At 41.3% G+C, this 17,026-nt stretch overlaps 1 protein-coding gene across 2 annotated transcripts in view; it reads left to right on the forward strand.

The window, feature by feature from the left end:
- Positions 1 to 17,026, forward strand: part of Ldah (lipid droplet associated hydrolase) — a 76,850-nt gene that overhangs the window by 45,463 nt on the left and 14,361 nt on the right. The window contains exon 5 of one of the 2 annotated variants that reach the window (XM_060365612.1): positions 13,890 to 14,124. The exons of the other annotated variant lie outside the window; for it this stretch is intronic. Coding sequence (XP_060221595.1) covers positions 13,890 to 14,124 — 235 coding nt within the window. The remainder of the gene's footprint in view (positions 1 to 13,889; positions 14,125 to 17,026) is intronic. 2 annotated transcript variants of the gene reach the window in all.

The following is a 17,026-nucleotide window of genomic DNA, read 5'->3' on the forward strand; positions in this document are numbered from 1 at the left end:
TGCTTAATCACCATTCAGAAGGGCAAACAGTATAGACATTGGAAGTGGGAGAAGACAGGGAACAGGACGGAGCCTTCCACAGAGGGCCTCTGAAAGACTCTACCCAGCAGGGTATTGAAGCAGATGCTGAGACTCATAGCCAAACTTTGAAGAGAGTGCAAGAAATCTTATGGAAGAAGGGGGAGATAAAAAGACCTGGAGGGGATAGGAGATCCACAAGGAGACCAACAGAGCCAAAAAATCTGGGTTCAGGAGATCTTACAGAGACCGATGAATCAACCAAGGACCATGCATGGAGAGGACCTAGACCGGAATCCAGCTTTGTATCTTTTAAAATACAAAATCAAGACCAATATGTGCTACCCAAATATTTTTGGATCTGTGATCCTCCACTGGAGCATAGTTGACTTAAAGGGGGTACACTCTTAGAGACAACTGACTCACCCTCTCCTAGCAGGTACAAGTTGCCAATAGCTCCACTGCTGCAGGTGGGATATCATGCCCAGATCCCCTCTTCATGCTGGGATTTGGTCCGGCCTGAGCTGGCACAGTGTCATGTTGTCACTACTCCTCTGCCCTGCTGTGTCCAGAAGATGACATCCTTGTAGTCCTCTACCGCCTCTGGCTCTTATATTCTTCCTTCCCCCCCTCTTCCACCATAGTCCTGCCTACTAATCTCTGCTTTCAGTGGGTTACTTCCAAACTAGTCCTTTTGATGCCTCAATCTTCAGTTAGTAATACTGTTCTAGATTCCTTGTCATTTCTTCTGCTCCTTCATTGTCTTTCTCTAAGCTCCTTTTACATTTATTTTGTTCTCTGGCTTTAGCTAATGCTGTCAATCTGTTTTTTGTTTGTTTGTTTGTTTGTTTTTTGCATTTAAGAGTGTAAATTAGTTCTCTGGAGGCTATCTTTGTGTGGGCTGAGCGTGTGAACACGTGGATTTCTGGCTTTCGTTGAGGCATGATTAGGTACAACTTACCTTTTTGTCAAGGACCCCACCTGTTAGTATGGTAGCCACTGTGGGGCTTCTTTAAAATGGTTATGGTGATATTTTAATAATAAAAGGGCCAAAAATTCCATTGCTAGCAACAGTGAATTCTTGCATGCTAAGTTAGTTTTCTTGACCCACACACATCTGCACATGTGCACACATACCCACAAGACACTCACAAAGGTTATAACCAATCAACAGGATTTTTAATTTCTGAAGTAATTGCGTCTACTTTGGTGGGATTTGGAATTTAAGGCATGTTCAGTTTCCACAGTGTACACCCATTGAAATTGACCAACGAATGGTATTTTTAAAGACATTAGAATATGCTGTATGAGAGAACATTTCAGAAGGATTTACCCTCATGAGACTGAACATATGATTTCATGATTGTTACATAGGGATTTTTTAAAATTAAAATCAGGGGGTTTATAATGTTCCCATCTTTCCAAGGGATCAATAATGGCAGCATCAGGAAGATTCTTTCCAAGAGATATCTATCAAGCTGAGAGGAGCACTTTGCACACCAACTAAAATAATTGTGAGCTCTAAAGATAAAAGCTTAAAGACTGAGTGGACAGGGTGCTCTTGAATCAAAGCTTCAAGTACTCATGTCATGAAGAATCTCTGAAAATATTCATGTATTCCTTGTGAATTAGCAACTCTGACCTGTAGACTAAATGCATGAAAGGGCCTTTTTTTTTTTTCTTTTACATTTGGATAATTAAAGTATAGAAAAATAATGAGGTGAAGACTCTCAGCCTTCTCAGTGTGCGGTTTTTCCCTTGTGCTGAGTGACCTCAGAGACTTGTGTGGATTGACAGTAATGGCAGTAATTGTTTCATCGTGAGGAAACAATAATTATTACAAAGAACTTTCTCATAGCTACTCTTTTTAGTAGTTAGTGCCCACTGCGTGGGATTATGTCTCATCTTTATCATTTTGTAGGGAAAGCTCAGGTTTTCTCATCTGTGAAAATGAAGACGCCTACTTCATAAGGCTGTTTTGTGTATCTAATGAGAAAATGCTTAGGTAGTGCCCTTGTGTAATGCCTAGAAAATAGCAGCTAATCAGGCTGCTAGGCTGAGTGCTTGCCTAATGGGGAGCATAGTTCTGTCATTCTGACACACTAAGTTTTAAAGACTCAAAAGCAAGATCCCTGATTAAAATAAAATGACACTTGCAGTTTGTAAATTGCATACTGACAAAGCTAATTTGCTAATGTTTCCAAAGGGACACCAAGGAGAGGAAAACATGACCTTACGGGGAAAGAGATAAACCAGAACTAGGATTACTTGTAGATACACTAAGTTATTCACAACCTGATTTTTGAAGGAAGTCTTATATTGCATATTTGTGAAAAACTGCTGGCAGTTGTAGGAGAAAAAAGGCTCTACACTGTGATTTTCTGTTGGCATGTTATGGAGCAGAAAAACATTCAACAATTACTGTCCCATGTGGAAAGTCTAGTGAACAAATAGCAAAGGTGTCATGGTGTTTTCTCAACAGAATTAACGTCATTATTATTGTCATTATTTGTCAATAATTATTGTCATTGTTTCCCTTAGTCACAACATGCAAGTATCACTGTTGCTCTTCCAGAACAATGGATACTTCTGCAGTAAGCTAACCAAATGGTGAGATGTATGAAAAGCTTCCAAGATTTACTCTGTTTTTCTATCTTAAATTCTTTATTACATGTTTGGTTTCCAGATACTGTGAAAAATAAATAAATACTACTTAATGAAATGCCCATAAGCCACACCTCATGCTCTTTTCCCCACAGCCACACAGTCCCATCTCAGAATGTTTCTTAACTTCTTTTCTGAAGAACAATTAATAATCGTAAATTCAAGAAAAATAAACAACAGAATACTGCCGCTGGTCCCAGAATGTAGCCAGTCTACAAAGTCTCAGTATGCTTATTCAGTTTTCTCTAATGTTCTAGAAAACCTGATTGCGCCTCATTATCAAACCGACTCTGAGCTAGGTGTAGTGGTGCACGCCTTTAATCCCAGCACCTGGGAGGCAGAGGCAGGGCAGTCTCCGTGAGTTGGAGGCCAGCCTGGTCCACAGCATGTTCCAGGACATTCAGAGCTATACAGTAAAATCCTGTCCCCACCCCGCCCCCCGAAAAAGGCCAGTGACATCCCTCATTGGGTAATGGCACTTGCTACTAAGCCTGCTGGATGACCCAAGCTTAATCCCCAGAACCGACTACAGGGAGTTGTCCTCTGACCCACACTAGTGTGTGTGTGCACACACACCAAAATGAATGTAAAAACAATGGTTTTGAAGTTGACTCTGGTAGGTTTCAGGTGGAAATGTTCCCGCAGTGCAGACTGAGCTAGCCAGCATGGAAGTTCTTTGTGTAACAAGGCCATAACACAGGGAAATGGCTTGTCGTATACGGAGATTTGGAGAGCTGCTCTGCACAGCTGTGCTAGAAAATGAGGTCCACTTCCTTGGCCTGAGTAGATTTTTTTTTTCTCTTCTAAGTAGGTTTCTATATAAAGAATAAAAGACATCTTGCCAGTGACTTTTTTCTACCAAACTTAAACTATAAACTTCACTGAAATTATCTTATGATGTCTGGGGGAAGTAGGTTTCAGTTAAGAAGTAGTTAACTGTTCTCCATGGGCAAGAGAGGAGAGCCTGTCCCATCTGCTGAGTATGGGTTGTGACAGACGGTCTCTGGTGTTCTTGTGTTTTCTCGAGGCAATGAGGCATTCAAAGCAAATATTAGAACTTCCTTACGGTTTTGGTCCATTCCCATGATTTGAGAGTGCACTTTAATTCTCAATTTGTTTCGATACAGATCAACCAAATATAACCCTGTGGTTGCTCGTGTGTGCTTAGTTTCCCTTGCATGGGTCACAGTAAAGGATTATTTGTAAAAATAATGGATTGCTTCCTGTTTCTGCCAGCTGATTTGATCAGCCCAAAGTTCCTTAAGTACTGTGGGTTACACAACTAGTATGGAATCTCTGTGATACTTTCAGTTTGGTAACTGAATTAACCATTTATAGTCTAAATCTCTGGAAACAATCTAGTAAACGTAGGCATCTGATTTTGGAATGAATGAATTCGAAACTAAAATGAACAGTGATTTTTCCAAACAAGACTAAACTCTCAGATTTCTTGGCAAACATATTGTTTTCATTAATTGATTGCACTGGTTAGCTGGAGGCTTAGCAGGAAAGCTAAAAACATTTGTTTCTAACGTCACCACTTGAAGTGTTTGTGACGTAGTAACATAGTTCCCCATGTTGAGAATACAGTAGGGTTAGGTTTGGTTCTACACTCCTAAAGGGAGCAGTAGTGTGGATGCAGGGGGTTCTCTGCATGCTTGCACATACGTAGCTGCCTCATCCTCGCCGTGGGCTCATTGTGGCTGTAATTTGCATCTCACTGATGACTAGCGATGTTAAATATTCTTATATACCTATTGGCCATTTGTATGTTTCTTTAACTGATGTCTATTCAGATCCTTTTCTAATTGTTTTCAAAGTTTATTTTATTTTTAATTATGGAGGGAGGTGAATTTCACAGAGACTCCCCTGTGAAACTTAGGCCCCGAGAGAGGTTAACAACCTGCCAGCGGTCCCAAGGAAGGTCTGGAACTAGGCTCTCTCCAGGGACTGTGCTGTCCCTAAAGTCTGGGCCCTCCATCCCTACTGCTCTGGTCTGCTGGGCCACAGCTGCAGCTCCAGGCCAAGAGGCAGAGTGAACCGTGTGGGTGTGTGGTTAAGTGCATGTGAGTACAGGTGCCTTTTGAGGGCAGAAGGTGTCAGGCCCCCTGGGGCTGGAGCTGCAGGCAGCTGTGAGCCTCTTGACGTGGGTGCTGGAAATTAAATTCTGGTTCTTGGGAAAGCAACGGTATTATTTCACTGCCGAGTCATCTCTCTTGACCCCTTTTCTCATTTTTCAAACAAGTTTCTTGGGGCTTGTTTGTTTGTTTGTTGTTTGTTTTGTTATTGATTTGTTGAGTTCCTTATCTGAATTGAGTACTTATCCCTTGTTAAAAACGTGGTTTTTCTCCTGTTCTGTAGATGCCTCTTGACTTATCAGTTGTTCACATTACTGAACAGAGCTCTTTAGTTTTATATAATCCTATTATTTTGGGGGCTAGGAGGCTGGGTTGTTTGGTTGGTTGGTTAGTTATTTTACTTTGCTTTGCCTTTGTTGCTTATGATTTTCAAATCATATCTAAGAAATCCTTGTCCTAGCCAACTTACGTATATCTTTTTTCCTCACCTTTTCTTCTAATAGTTTTATGGTTTTAGGTCTTACCCTTAAGTCTTTAATCTTTTTTTTTCTTACTTTCCAGTGAGATGAGTAGTTAATCTCATTGTTTTGCATATGGGTAGAGTCTGCCCCTTCCCTAATATGTGTTCTTGACATCTTTAAAAATCTAGTATGTGGAAGGTTCCTTGTTTTTAAATTTTTATTGGACATGATGTTGTATTGCATTTTTAAATTTTTATTAAGTACAGTTTATTCACTTTGTATCCCAGCTGTAGCCCCCTCCCTGTCCCCTCCCAATCCCACCCTCCCTCTCTCTTCTTCTCCTATGCCCTTCCCCCAGTCCAATGATAATGGAGATCCTCTTCCTTTTCCATCTGACCCTAGTCTATCAGGTCTCATCAGGACTGGCTTCTTTGTCTTCCTCTGTGGCCTGGTAAGGCTGCTCCCCTCTCAGGTGGAGGTGATCAAAGAGCCAGCCCATGAGTTCATGTCAGAGACAGTCCCTGTTCCCATTACTAGGGAACCCTCTTGGACACTGAGCTGCCATGGGCTACATCTGTGCAGGGTTCTAAGTCATCTCCATGCATGGCCCTTGGTTGGAGTATCAGTCTCAGAAAAGACCCCTGGGCCCAGATTTTTTGGTTCTGTTGCTCTCCTTGTGGAGCCCCTGTTCCCACCAGGTCTTTTTATCTCCCCCTTCTTTCATAAGATTCCCTGCACTCTGCTCAAAGTTTGGCTATGAATCTCAGCATATGTTTTGACACCCTGCTGGGTGGAGTCTTTCAGAGGCCCTCTGTGGTAGGCTTCTGTCCTGTTCCCTGTTTTCTCCCTCCTCTGATGTCCATCTCATTTGCCTTTCTGAATGAAGATTGAGCATCTTAACCTAGGGTCCTCCTTCTTGATTAGCTTCCCATAAAGAAATTTTTATACAGTATATATCATTGACCATATTTTGTTTAATTGACATAATTATATTTTATGCCATTATCACCCTGTTTTGTTACTATAGCTTTGTAGTGTACTTTGAAGTCAGTTGATGTGATGCTTCCAGCTTTGTTCTTTTTCTTAACATAAATATTTCTTTGGATATTTTGGGTTTTCTGTGTCTCTATACACAAGATAGCTTTTGTTGCTGTGGAAAATATGTTTGTAACTGTGATGGAAATTATATTAAATCTGTAGATTGCCCTAAGTAGCATGGACATTTTCACAGTAGTCTTCTAATCCATGAACGTAGGATAGCTTTTCATTGTTTATGTCTTCTGTTTCTTCAGTATTTTATACTTCTTAGTATACAGGTCTTTCACCTCTTTGGCTAAACACATTTTTTTTTTTTCAAAGATTTTCTTTGTCATCATGTGTATGTGATGGGGGAGGGGAGGAGTTACACATGACTGCAGTACCAGCAGTGGCCAGATGAGGGTATCAGACCCTTGTAGGTGGAGTTGCAGTGGTTGTGAACTACCTGATGTACATGCTAGGAACTGAACTCAGGTCCTCTGGAAGGACATGCTTTAAACGCCTGAACCATGTCTCCCGCCCTATTGATTAAGCTGATTCTTAAATAAAAATGGAATTGTCTTCTTAATATCTTTTAGGAAGTATTTTGTTGCTGGCATATAGAAACATAAAAAAAATTCAAAACATTTTCTTTTGAATGTTGATTTTCTTATCCTGCAACTTTACTAAAGTCATTTTTTAGTTCCACAGATTTTCAGTGTCTTAATGCCCACAAACAGTTTCGCCCCATTCTTTCTGATTTGTATACCTTCTATTTCTTTCTACTTTCCCATCATGGAATGTTAGCACCAGGGTTCTCATACATGGTCTTTGGTATTAGGCACATTCCTTCTGTACGTCACTTGTTGTAAAGTTGTATAATGAAAGGGTGTTATATTTTTCTTGTGAAAGGATGTTATATGTTTATAATGAAAAAGTGTTATATTTTTATAATGAAAGGGTGTTATGTTTTTGTCAGATGACTTTCCTGCACTATTGGCATGATTGTGTAGTCTTTGTTTTCTATCCTTTGAGTGTGACCTGTTGTATTTATAGATTTTCATATCTTTATTATTACCTATTAAAATGTGGTAAGAAAGATAAACGAAATATGGAGAAAGCTGAAAAGGGGCTATGAAGAGATATTTGTGTACCTTGGGTTCATACCTAAAATATTAACTAACATTAGGCAAAAATGTATTTTAACTAAGTTATGAGATTGAATGGGGGAAATTCCAACTATAGAAATGTAGAAAGTAAAATAGTGGAAAAAATCTTATCTTGTAGTTCTTGCCAAGAGAAAGCTGGTTTTAGCTGTGTAATACTATACAAAATAAGCCCCTAGAGAAAAAAAAAAAAATTTAACTCAGAATGATGTGGCGTGCTTTATAGTTATAAAAGTTTACTCTTTCAGGCAATATAAGAAATGTAAGTGGTGACGTCATTACTGGTAGATGAAGTATAATAACTGGATGTTATAAATAACATTATGCAAGTGAAGTTAGAGATTTAAATGAAAGGGACTCAAGGACCTTCCCCCCAGGGGGGAATATGTGAAAGTAAATTCAGGAAGAAATAGCCCAGATAAGTTTGATCTATTAAGTAAACTGAATTGATCAATAGTCAGTACATTTTTGGAAAATGAAAACCCAGACCCAGACATCTTCACTGATGAGATCTACTAAGCCTTCAGAGCATAAATGATTGTGTTATTTTTCTAAAACTTGCTAGGTAGTGGGTTAGGGCCCATGCTTTGCACCTTAGTGAAGTCTTTATATACAAATCTAGACACAAAAGAGAAAAAAAAAGCGACAGACAGGGCTTACTTGCCAGCATACAAAAGTCTACCTAACATAATACTGAAGAACAGGAAGAACCAGTGTGGCCATAACTGTGGCCAGCCTAGTCTCCTGATTCCTAGCTTCCAGATTGTCACCCCCAGGACCTAGCTACACTGAGACCTCAGTTTCTATATCTCTGTGCTGCTCCCTCAGCTGCTCCCCAGCAGCCTGCTCCTTAGCCTGGAGGGGAGCTCTGCTTGCAAGATGGGGAGGACAGCCTCCACCTGGGGAGCCTCCACACAGAAGCCCTTCCTGCCTCACTATCAGCAACTAATTTGCACCAGCCCACCCATTTGAAGTCTGTCAAGCCTTGTTAAACCCAGTGCAGCATCTCTGCAGCTTTTAGGAATGAAAGGACTCCTGACACTAGAATTACCTAAAAGATAGAATTCTGAGTTGGGAGGTAGAAAGTCATGGGTTAATATTTCCTGAAAATTTTTTTTCACTATTTTTACCCCTCAGACTCCTAAAGTATGCTGCTTGGTGTTGAAGTAACATGCCAAATTCCTACCTACATTATACTGTTAGCATTAGAAATGTACAAAATATACTTTCTGCATGAGCTCCTCGCTCCATAGTGTAGCTGAAACCTTGCATGCTGTTTAAGGATGCTGGAATCGTTTGCTGCATTGCCACCAGAGCTGCATTTTTAAGCTGTCTGAAAAAGCTGTTGCTCCTCTCGCCCCAAAGTATTTTCACTCATCATCAAGGCCACACAGGTGCTCCAGGAACAATCCATTCTTACTGGATAGAGGAGGAAAGCCAGAGAAGCCCGAATTATTGTGACCAAAATGGAAAAAAAAAAAAAAAATCTCAGCTATTGTCATGGAAGAAAATGTCTACAGGAAATAGCTGAATACTTAGTTGAGAGATAGGACCAAGGAAAAACAAGATATGACTAGGGAAAAAAAAAAAAAACCCTCCTCAGTTTTCACTCTCAAATCCCTGATCCATATTAGCAGCAGACACAAAGGGAGAATTTCCAAGGACACCTGACCAAATTTAACATTTGGACAATGTCATCAAACAGGTTACCATGACAAAGGAATTGCTCACAGCAGATGAAAAAGAGACCAGAACTCACCTCTCAGAGCCCACAGGAAAAGTGCATTGCTTTCACTCAGAAAGAGATGTAGAACTACATAAAGGAAATGGCCAAACATTAATTGATATCTGAAATCAGAGAGCAGACTCACAACTGATGTAATACAGCCAAAGGCTTGGGCCTACACTGTAGAGAAGATAAGAGCCAGCATATCTAATTTATTATGAAAAAAAAAACATTTTGAATAAAAAAAAATAAAAATAAAAGCAAATTCTTGACTCGGAATTAGAGAAAAATTCTTTAGGAACCTGCCACAGAGGGCCTCTGAAAGGCTCTGCCCTGCAGACTCTCAAAGCAGACACTGAGACTTATGGCCAACTGTTGGACAGAGTATGGAATCTTATGTAAGAAGCAGGAAATAGTAAGATCTGGAGAGGACAGGAACCCCACAAGGAGAGCAACAGAACCAGAAAATTTGAACACAGGGGTCTTCCCAGAGACTCATATTCCAACCAAGTACCAGGCATGGCGATAACCTAGAACCCCTGCACAGAGGTAGCCCATGGCAGTTTAGTGTCCAAGTGGGTTACATAGTAATGGGAAGAGGGACTACCTCTGACATAATCTGACTGGCCTGCTCTTGATCACCTCCCCCTGAGTGGGGAGCAGCCTTGCCAGGCCACAGAAGATGACAGTGCAGCCACTGATAGACTGATAGACTAAGATCAGAAGGAAGGAAAGGAGGACCTCCCCTATCTTGGGGAGGGGCATGCGTGAAGAAGGGGGTGGTAGGGTGGGATCGGCAGGGGAGGAGAGAGGGGCTTATGGGGGAATACAAAGTGAATAAATTAATAAAAAAAAAAACACAAAGAACAATAACTTGAAATGGAAAGACCAGATGGACTAGATGGCTTATTGGGTAAAGGCGTGCAACAGGAGGCCTGACATCCTGAGTTGGTCCCTGAGGCCCGCATGGTGGAAGGAGAGAACCAACTCCCACATGGTGTTGTAATACACATCTGTGCATTTTGTGTATGCAGGCCCTCCCATACATGCTCAATTTTTTTAAAACTAAGTGTTAACATATAATTTTTTGTTTTTCAAGACAAGGTTTTTCTGTGTATCCTTGGCTATCCTGGACTTGCTTTGTAGATCATGCTGTCCTCAAACTCACAGAGATCCCCCTGTCTTTGCCTCCCTGAGTACTGGGATTACAGGCATGTACCACCATGCCTGGCTAAAATATAAATTTTTTTTTAAGAGAAAAACCAAACCCAATTTAGAAATGTTAAAAAAAAAAAAAAAAAAAAAAAAACTTGAGTAGATACGTCTTCAATAAAGAAATACCATTGGCCAATACATATCTGAAAACATGCTCCACATTACTGATCACCAGGGACTTACAGGTCAAAGCCACAAAGTTGCATCACTGAGGATGTGTTAGGATAATTATTGTTGGGGCAGAGTGTCCTGTAGACATGCTGTGGCCATTGCCCTGATGAACAATATGCAGCTGTAGTTACTGAGAGGAGACCTGTACAGAATTGAAATCATCAATTCTTTTTACCATAGGGCAGGGGAGCAGCTCACAAAACCCCATCCTCCCCCCCCCCCCAAGAATTTATAGACAATTGCTGGAGAAAAAAAAAAAAAAAGAGTTTTTCTTAGCAGTATAGCCACCCATAAGTTGCTGATTATCTCAAAAGTAGCTCCAGGTAAACTCATTGGGTGAATCATTTCTTTGTTTCTGTCGCTGATGCCCGATATGGGCTGAGTGGATGTTTATTCCTGTTTCCTCAGAAAAAGAAACTTACACAATAGCTATTTCAAAAGCAAGAGAGGGATGAGGAGATGACTCAGCAGGCAGAGTGCTTTCCATGCAAACATGAGGATCAAGTTGGATGCCTAGATCCTGTGTAAAAGTCAAGCAGGTTTGATGGCCACCAAAGATGAGAGTGAAAGATGGGGCGCACAAGATGGGACAGCCTGCCAGAGCATATAGTCACAGTTGAAACCCTGGTGGGTGTCAATGCCTATGCAGGAAAAGCTGCATGGTGGTTGACTAGTTACTGAAGGCTCAGAGGAGAAAACTCTGAAGTTTAAAAATTCCCGGAGGTCCCAGACATGCGGGAACTATATTTTGAGATTTGTCTCCCAAGAGCTCAATCAGTTTCTCACAGTAGATATTGTAGAATTATTATCTCCTCGTACCTCTGGCAGAAAGCAAAGACAAAAACAAAACAACAACAACAACAAAAAAAAAAACCCTCAGAAATACACAAGAGTAATGTGTTACTAAGACCATACTTACAGCAGCTACTTTTCCCTGTTACATCATGTCCAGCTAGCAAGAAAAGAAATGACGAGACATGCTCATAGCAAAAGGCACACTTGAGAAATGGAGTAAGCAGGAGACCCATATATGCAGGGATGTAAAGATTAGCAGGCCAGAACTTTTGAACAGCTATGATGAACTTGCTAAAGGTTCTAAAAAGACAAGTGCCCAACATAAGCGGATACTAGAACTCCTACAAGGTACGGGGGTGCTATCCATCCAAACTACTGTAACAGAAGTGAAGATGGCCTTTGTTAGGCACGTGAATAATTTGAACATGGCTATAAAGCATTTCTGGGCCTGAAGACATCTGAATAGAAACCTCTACAGTGAAAAAGCAAAGAGAACCAGGAAGAAAACAATGTCTAAAGGCTCTGGGACTCTACAAAAGATGTGACTTATGTAACGGGTGGTACTAAAGGGAGAGAAAGAAACAGAAAGTACTCTGAAAGATAATGACTAAACTCATGCCAGACACCACACAAGAAACCCAGGGGCCTCAGAAGACACCACCCAGGATTAACACCTCTCTAAAGCAGGCATGGGTTTCCAAATTAAAGAAAATCAAACTAATGAAATTTCTGAAAGACAAGGAGAAAAAATACAGGCCATACTCACAGAGAAGCGAAGGCAGGAGTCACTTCCAACTTGTCAGAAACCACACAAACAGGCAGAGAGAAGATGTGAATATTTAGTGTGGAGGAGGGAAAAAAAGAAAAAAGAAAAAAAAACACCAACCTGGAATTCTCTTCCCTGTGAGATTATCCTTCAGAGCTTACCGAAGAGTAAAGACCATCCAGACAAAAGAGCAAGTTCCTGCCCTTTGCAAGAACTGTGTTAGGCTCTTCAGACAGAAAGCGCTGGAGCAGGAACTAAGATCTAAGTAAAGATTGAAGACAACTCAAATATCTATCTAAAAAAAAAATAATGTCTGTATATTCATACAGTGGAAAATTAGCAAAGAAAAGGTCGGCATAGATAAAGTTTATAAACATGAGGTTGAATCAAAGAAGTGAAAAGTACGAAGTGAGCTGTGCCACATAAAACTCACTAACAAACAGGAGCTGAGTTGGTGAGCACTGGTTCAAGGCAGAAAGGAACTGCCCGTGTGAGGGTATTGGCAGATACTGACGTGAAGGGAGGCCTGGTGATTGGAGGCTCATAGGCAGGCTATGTGCTTTGAGCTTCCCTGCCCCACTGTTTGCTCTCTAGTGACTTGCTATGTTGCACATTTATATTTGACATGTTTCACTATATGTGTGTTATTTTTCAATTTCAAATGTTTAAAAATAAAGCCAGTATTGGTGCCAACCTGACATCCTATGTTCATAGTGGAATAGTCATATATTCCTACAAATTGTCTCTTCCAGATGGCACACGTGTGCATACACACATACACACAGACATTAAATACATTTTCAAATCTATTAAAAATTAAGTGGAGCTGGAGACATGGCTCAGTAGTTAAGAGCACTGTTTTCTCTTTAAGAGGACCTGAGTTTGATCTCAGCACCCACATAATGGCTCTCAACTGTCTGTAATTCCAATCCCAGGGGGATCCAACACCCTGTTCTTGCTCCTGCATACACATAGTGCACAGACATACATGCAAGCACAGCACTCATACACATGAAATAAAGATTAAAATGTAAGTCTGTTACCTCTGTTTTCATTTTCCTGTTCTATGATCTTTCAATATTATTGAGGTGCCCCAATATATGTTACTGTTAATAGAATGTGTGTTAACTATTTTAATGTTTCTGATCTATAAGATTATTTTCGTTTATTTCAGTAATAACCATGTGGTAAATACTGTGTGATTTAAAATCATGTTTCAGGATGCTCATTTTCATCCACAGAAGCATGTGGGTATATTTTCTGTTTCTCTCATTGAGCTGGTTGAATGCTTTTGTCCTTCAACATTTTGCGATGAACTTAAGAGATAATGCTTTCCAACATACCTGGTCTGATCCATTGAGTATACGGGTTGCGCTGAAGATTAATTTGGCTGTTAACAGTAGGAACAGAAGGGCTTTTCAAATGGGAACTAGCTCCAAGTCTAACCAATAAGAGAATTGTGGGCAGCAATGGAGGCTTTCGTGTGGCCCTGTTCTCTGGGCCCCATCCAAAGTCAGGCCAGTAGTGTAACTACTACTCCAATGCAGTATTGGTTCCGACTTCCACTAATCCTTCGAGGGAACAGTGAATTACTGTCGTGATTTAGGAGGAGTCAAAGAATACCTCTCCTCCTTCCAGCACTTAGCCCCTGTGCCTCCAGGAATGAGCGTCATGGGGTAAGAATATAGTCGGCTTTAGTTTGATCTGGGGTTGTGTTGGAAGCCTGGTAACTGTCAGCAAAGCACAGGAAGAAGAGCAGACATGCAGCTACGCCTGAAGACAGCCTCTTATCCCAGTGTTTCTTTCTTGTAGATCATCCACAGTTTTCTGCTGTTTCCGACTATCGAGCGCATGTCCGAGTCGCCCCGCGGCAGGATCGCCACTCCGCTTTTGTGCTGGTTTCGGTACATGCTCTATGCTACCAGTTACTTACTATTTAAGCCGTGTCCTGAGATAATAAGATCCTTCCTAACCCAGAAAGCCCTTGAAAGAGTACGCTTTAAGGGTGACATTCCTTTGAAGAACCTTTTTCAGCCGTTCTGCATCGGTAAGCACATTTTGTAAAGGTGTGTGCTTGTGATATAAAGAAACGTTTACAGAATAGTCTTGGACCATGCAAAAATGTCAGGAAGTTAGCTGTTCAACTTTTTCTACCCCAAACCTTAATCTAAGAATAGAACTTGTGGTTCAGTGAAGGGGGCTTGTTTTAAAAATGGGTAGAAAAACCTTAAGGAGCTTTGATGTTCTCTTCTGCTACTGGTTAAGCATGGCGGGATATGCCCAGCACAGTGCCCAGCATGTGTGGAGTTGGAGTGATTGGCCTCTGACCACATCTTCCAGCCACCTGTGGTGCATTCAAAGGAAGCAAGACAGTTTAACCACGGTACATACTCCTCTCCTTCACAAGGGCAGCCAGCGCCTTCCGGCACATTGTTGCAGACTTTCTCCCACAAGCATAGTAGATGCACCATCTTCAAAATGGAGCCTAAAATCTAGAATGAACATTCCTCATCTCTTCAGGTAACCAACTCACAAACAGATGTATCTGTGCACACGGCCCTCTTGCTGCTGTCATGCCTGTTTCATCTGGTCTTCCGATCCCTTGGCTCTGGCTCTGGATTTCCAGTATCCAAGTCATCAATACTTGAGTTGGCCACAGTTCTTTCCCGTTCTGTGTAACTTTGTTTACAGGGAAAGGAAGCAAGAACTACTTCTCATCCTCTTCGACTCCTCGGCTTACGTCTGCTTGGATATTTAGTTCAGCCTAGTAACCCTGAGGGGATCATTAGCCATGTGTCTCAAACGTCCTAAATGGAACATGCCCTTTTTCCAGCTCGCCAGTACCCAGTGCCTCTCCTCTCGGCAGCAGTCATCACATATATAAACTACCTCTGTCCAGCCATCCCTTTGGCAACTTCCTGAAAGGGCAATGCTCATAAAAGATAGCCTCAGACTGAAGGTGGTTTTTGGCCCCTGACCCATCTTATGCCTTGTAGATAAAGGTAACCAGTATTGACAGCAGCCTTCTCGTGGTGCGGTTGTCAGGATACATGGCAGGAAGAGTTAGCAGAAGAGCAGTTCAGAAGGCATTCCCAGTGCTGCTTTCAGGCCAGCTCCATAGCTCCGCTGCAGACCTGCTTCTCGGTCTGATTGCCCTTCATGGGATGAACTTTAACTTTCTGGTTTGACTTCTAGACTGCCTTGCAGTGTTTTCAAATTATGTAATGTCTGTGCTCCAGGGGAAATCTCACAGAAACAAGTGGAGGAAGTTTGCTAGTCCAAGTAGTAGATTACAAACCCTGCCCTGTCTAGATAGGGGTGTCCTTCAGTGTCCGTTAGTCTGTACACATGTTTTTGTTGTTAACTGCTCTGAAAACTTCAAAAACCAAAATTTGCAAGCATTTCAAGCGCTGCTACTCTTTGGCAAAGATGGCATACCAAGCCCTCTACTCCATTTCCACCTCTCCCACCCTCTCTCTAGCATGCTGAGTTCGGTGGCGTTTAGAGTTTTTCTACAATGGGAGGGAGAGAAATGTCACTTCCCATCTACAGAGTGGCCCTAACTCAGTTAGCATATAATGTAAACATTACCCCTGCATTGATCAGAGTAATTAGATTGTAACTAGATTGTCTGAAATGTTATTTTTAAAGACTATACATAGATTCCCCCCGCCCTTTAATTTCAGCTCCAGACTGTTTGCTACTGCATATTTTCCCTGGAGTAGATGTGGTCCTATCTTGTGAGAAATAGGCTCCCACTCAGACAGCTAAATTAGATTTTCTGATCAAAGCTAAAAGAAAATATATTTTAACTCAACAGTATCACAGGTCAAACAGTTAAGTGTTTAAAATGTTTGACGGCCTTTTTGCTAGGCTGAACTGATGTTTTCATTCCTCTCCGTTACCTAACAAGAGAAACAGAGCCCACCACCTGAGGAACTCCTGCCAGGTTATAGTGCTTTGTCAGATAATTCTTGTGAAAGAAACTTTCACAGTCTTTCCCCTTCCCTGATCAACATGGAAATAACTTTTAGAAGTGTTTAATGAGGCAATGAGAGCAGGCTTCACTACAGATCACATTTTTTTTTCTCAGAATGTTTTCATTTTTACCATGAAGAACCCAGACAACCATGTATGTGCTCTGCTCTCACTCAGGAGCATGTTTCGTGTATCCATAAAATTCACCTGAGGACCTAGAGGTCGGAGGAAGCTCAACCTAAAATCCAAGAAGAAAAAAGCAGAAAGAAAGAGTTGTGCCAGATTTAGGACCAAGGAAGATTATATGGCTCTTCTTATGTTTTTAAATTATCTTCCAGTCTAAAGTGTGATAGTTTTAACAGTCATACACTGTGGAGTGCTGGCTGTGTTTTTCACTGTGGTAAACATCCTGTTACTTAGATATGACTGTGTGTTTGCCCACTCCGTGGATGGCCATAATGACCAGCCAGGCAGCCCTCTCAGTGCTGCAGGCAGTGTGTCTTCTCATAATAACTGGAGCCCTGGCTCATAAAGAAACATAATGAATTGCAAGCAAGAACCATTTTTCTAAATTATGGGAAAATTTTAGAATGGGAGAATTTCTTTTCTAGACCTAGTTTCTATGTTGTTATATACCACATTTTGTAACACTGACTGGCAAAAATGAAAAACAGTGCAAACAAGGAAGGCTAAATAAGTTTCCCCTTTTAAGTGTCTTCCTCTGGGTTTCTGTATATGCCTAATTCTGTCTAGTGTTTTCTCGAGGCCCTGGGTTATGCTGTCTTGGAGCACAAGCTCTTTCTATGTTGGGCTTCTGTTCAAACTGAAGCTCTTGTCTCCAGGAGCCTCCAGTCCCCTAGTCTACCTTCTGCCCTGCTTCACTGCTCTGCAGCCTGGCTACAGCCTGCAAACCCTGCCACTCTTAGGAATAATCACAGCATGTGCAGGGAGGCGCCATCCTTGGAAATCCT

This window comes from Meriones unguiculatus, chromosome 1, assembly GCF_030254825.1.
Source record: "Meriones unguiculatus strain TT.TT164.6M chromosome 1, Bangor_MerUng_6.1, whole genome shotgun sequence".
NCBI lineage: Eukaryota > Metazoa > Chordata > Mammalia > Rodentia > Muridae > Meriones > Meriones unguiculatus.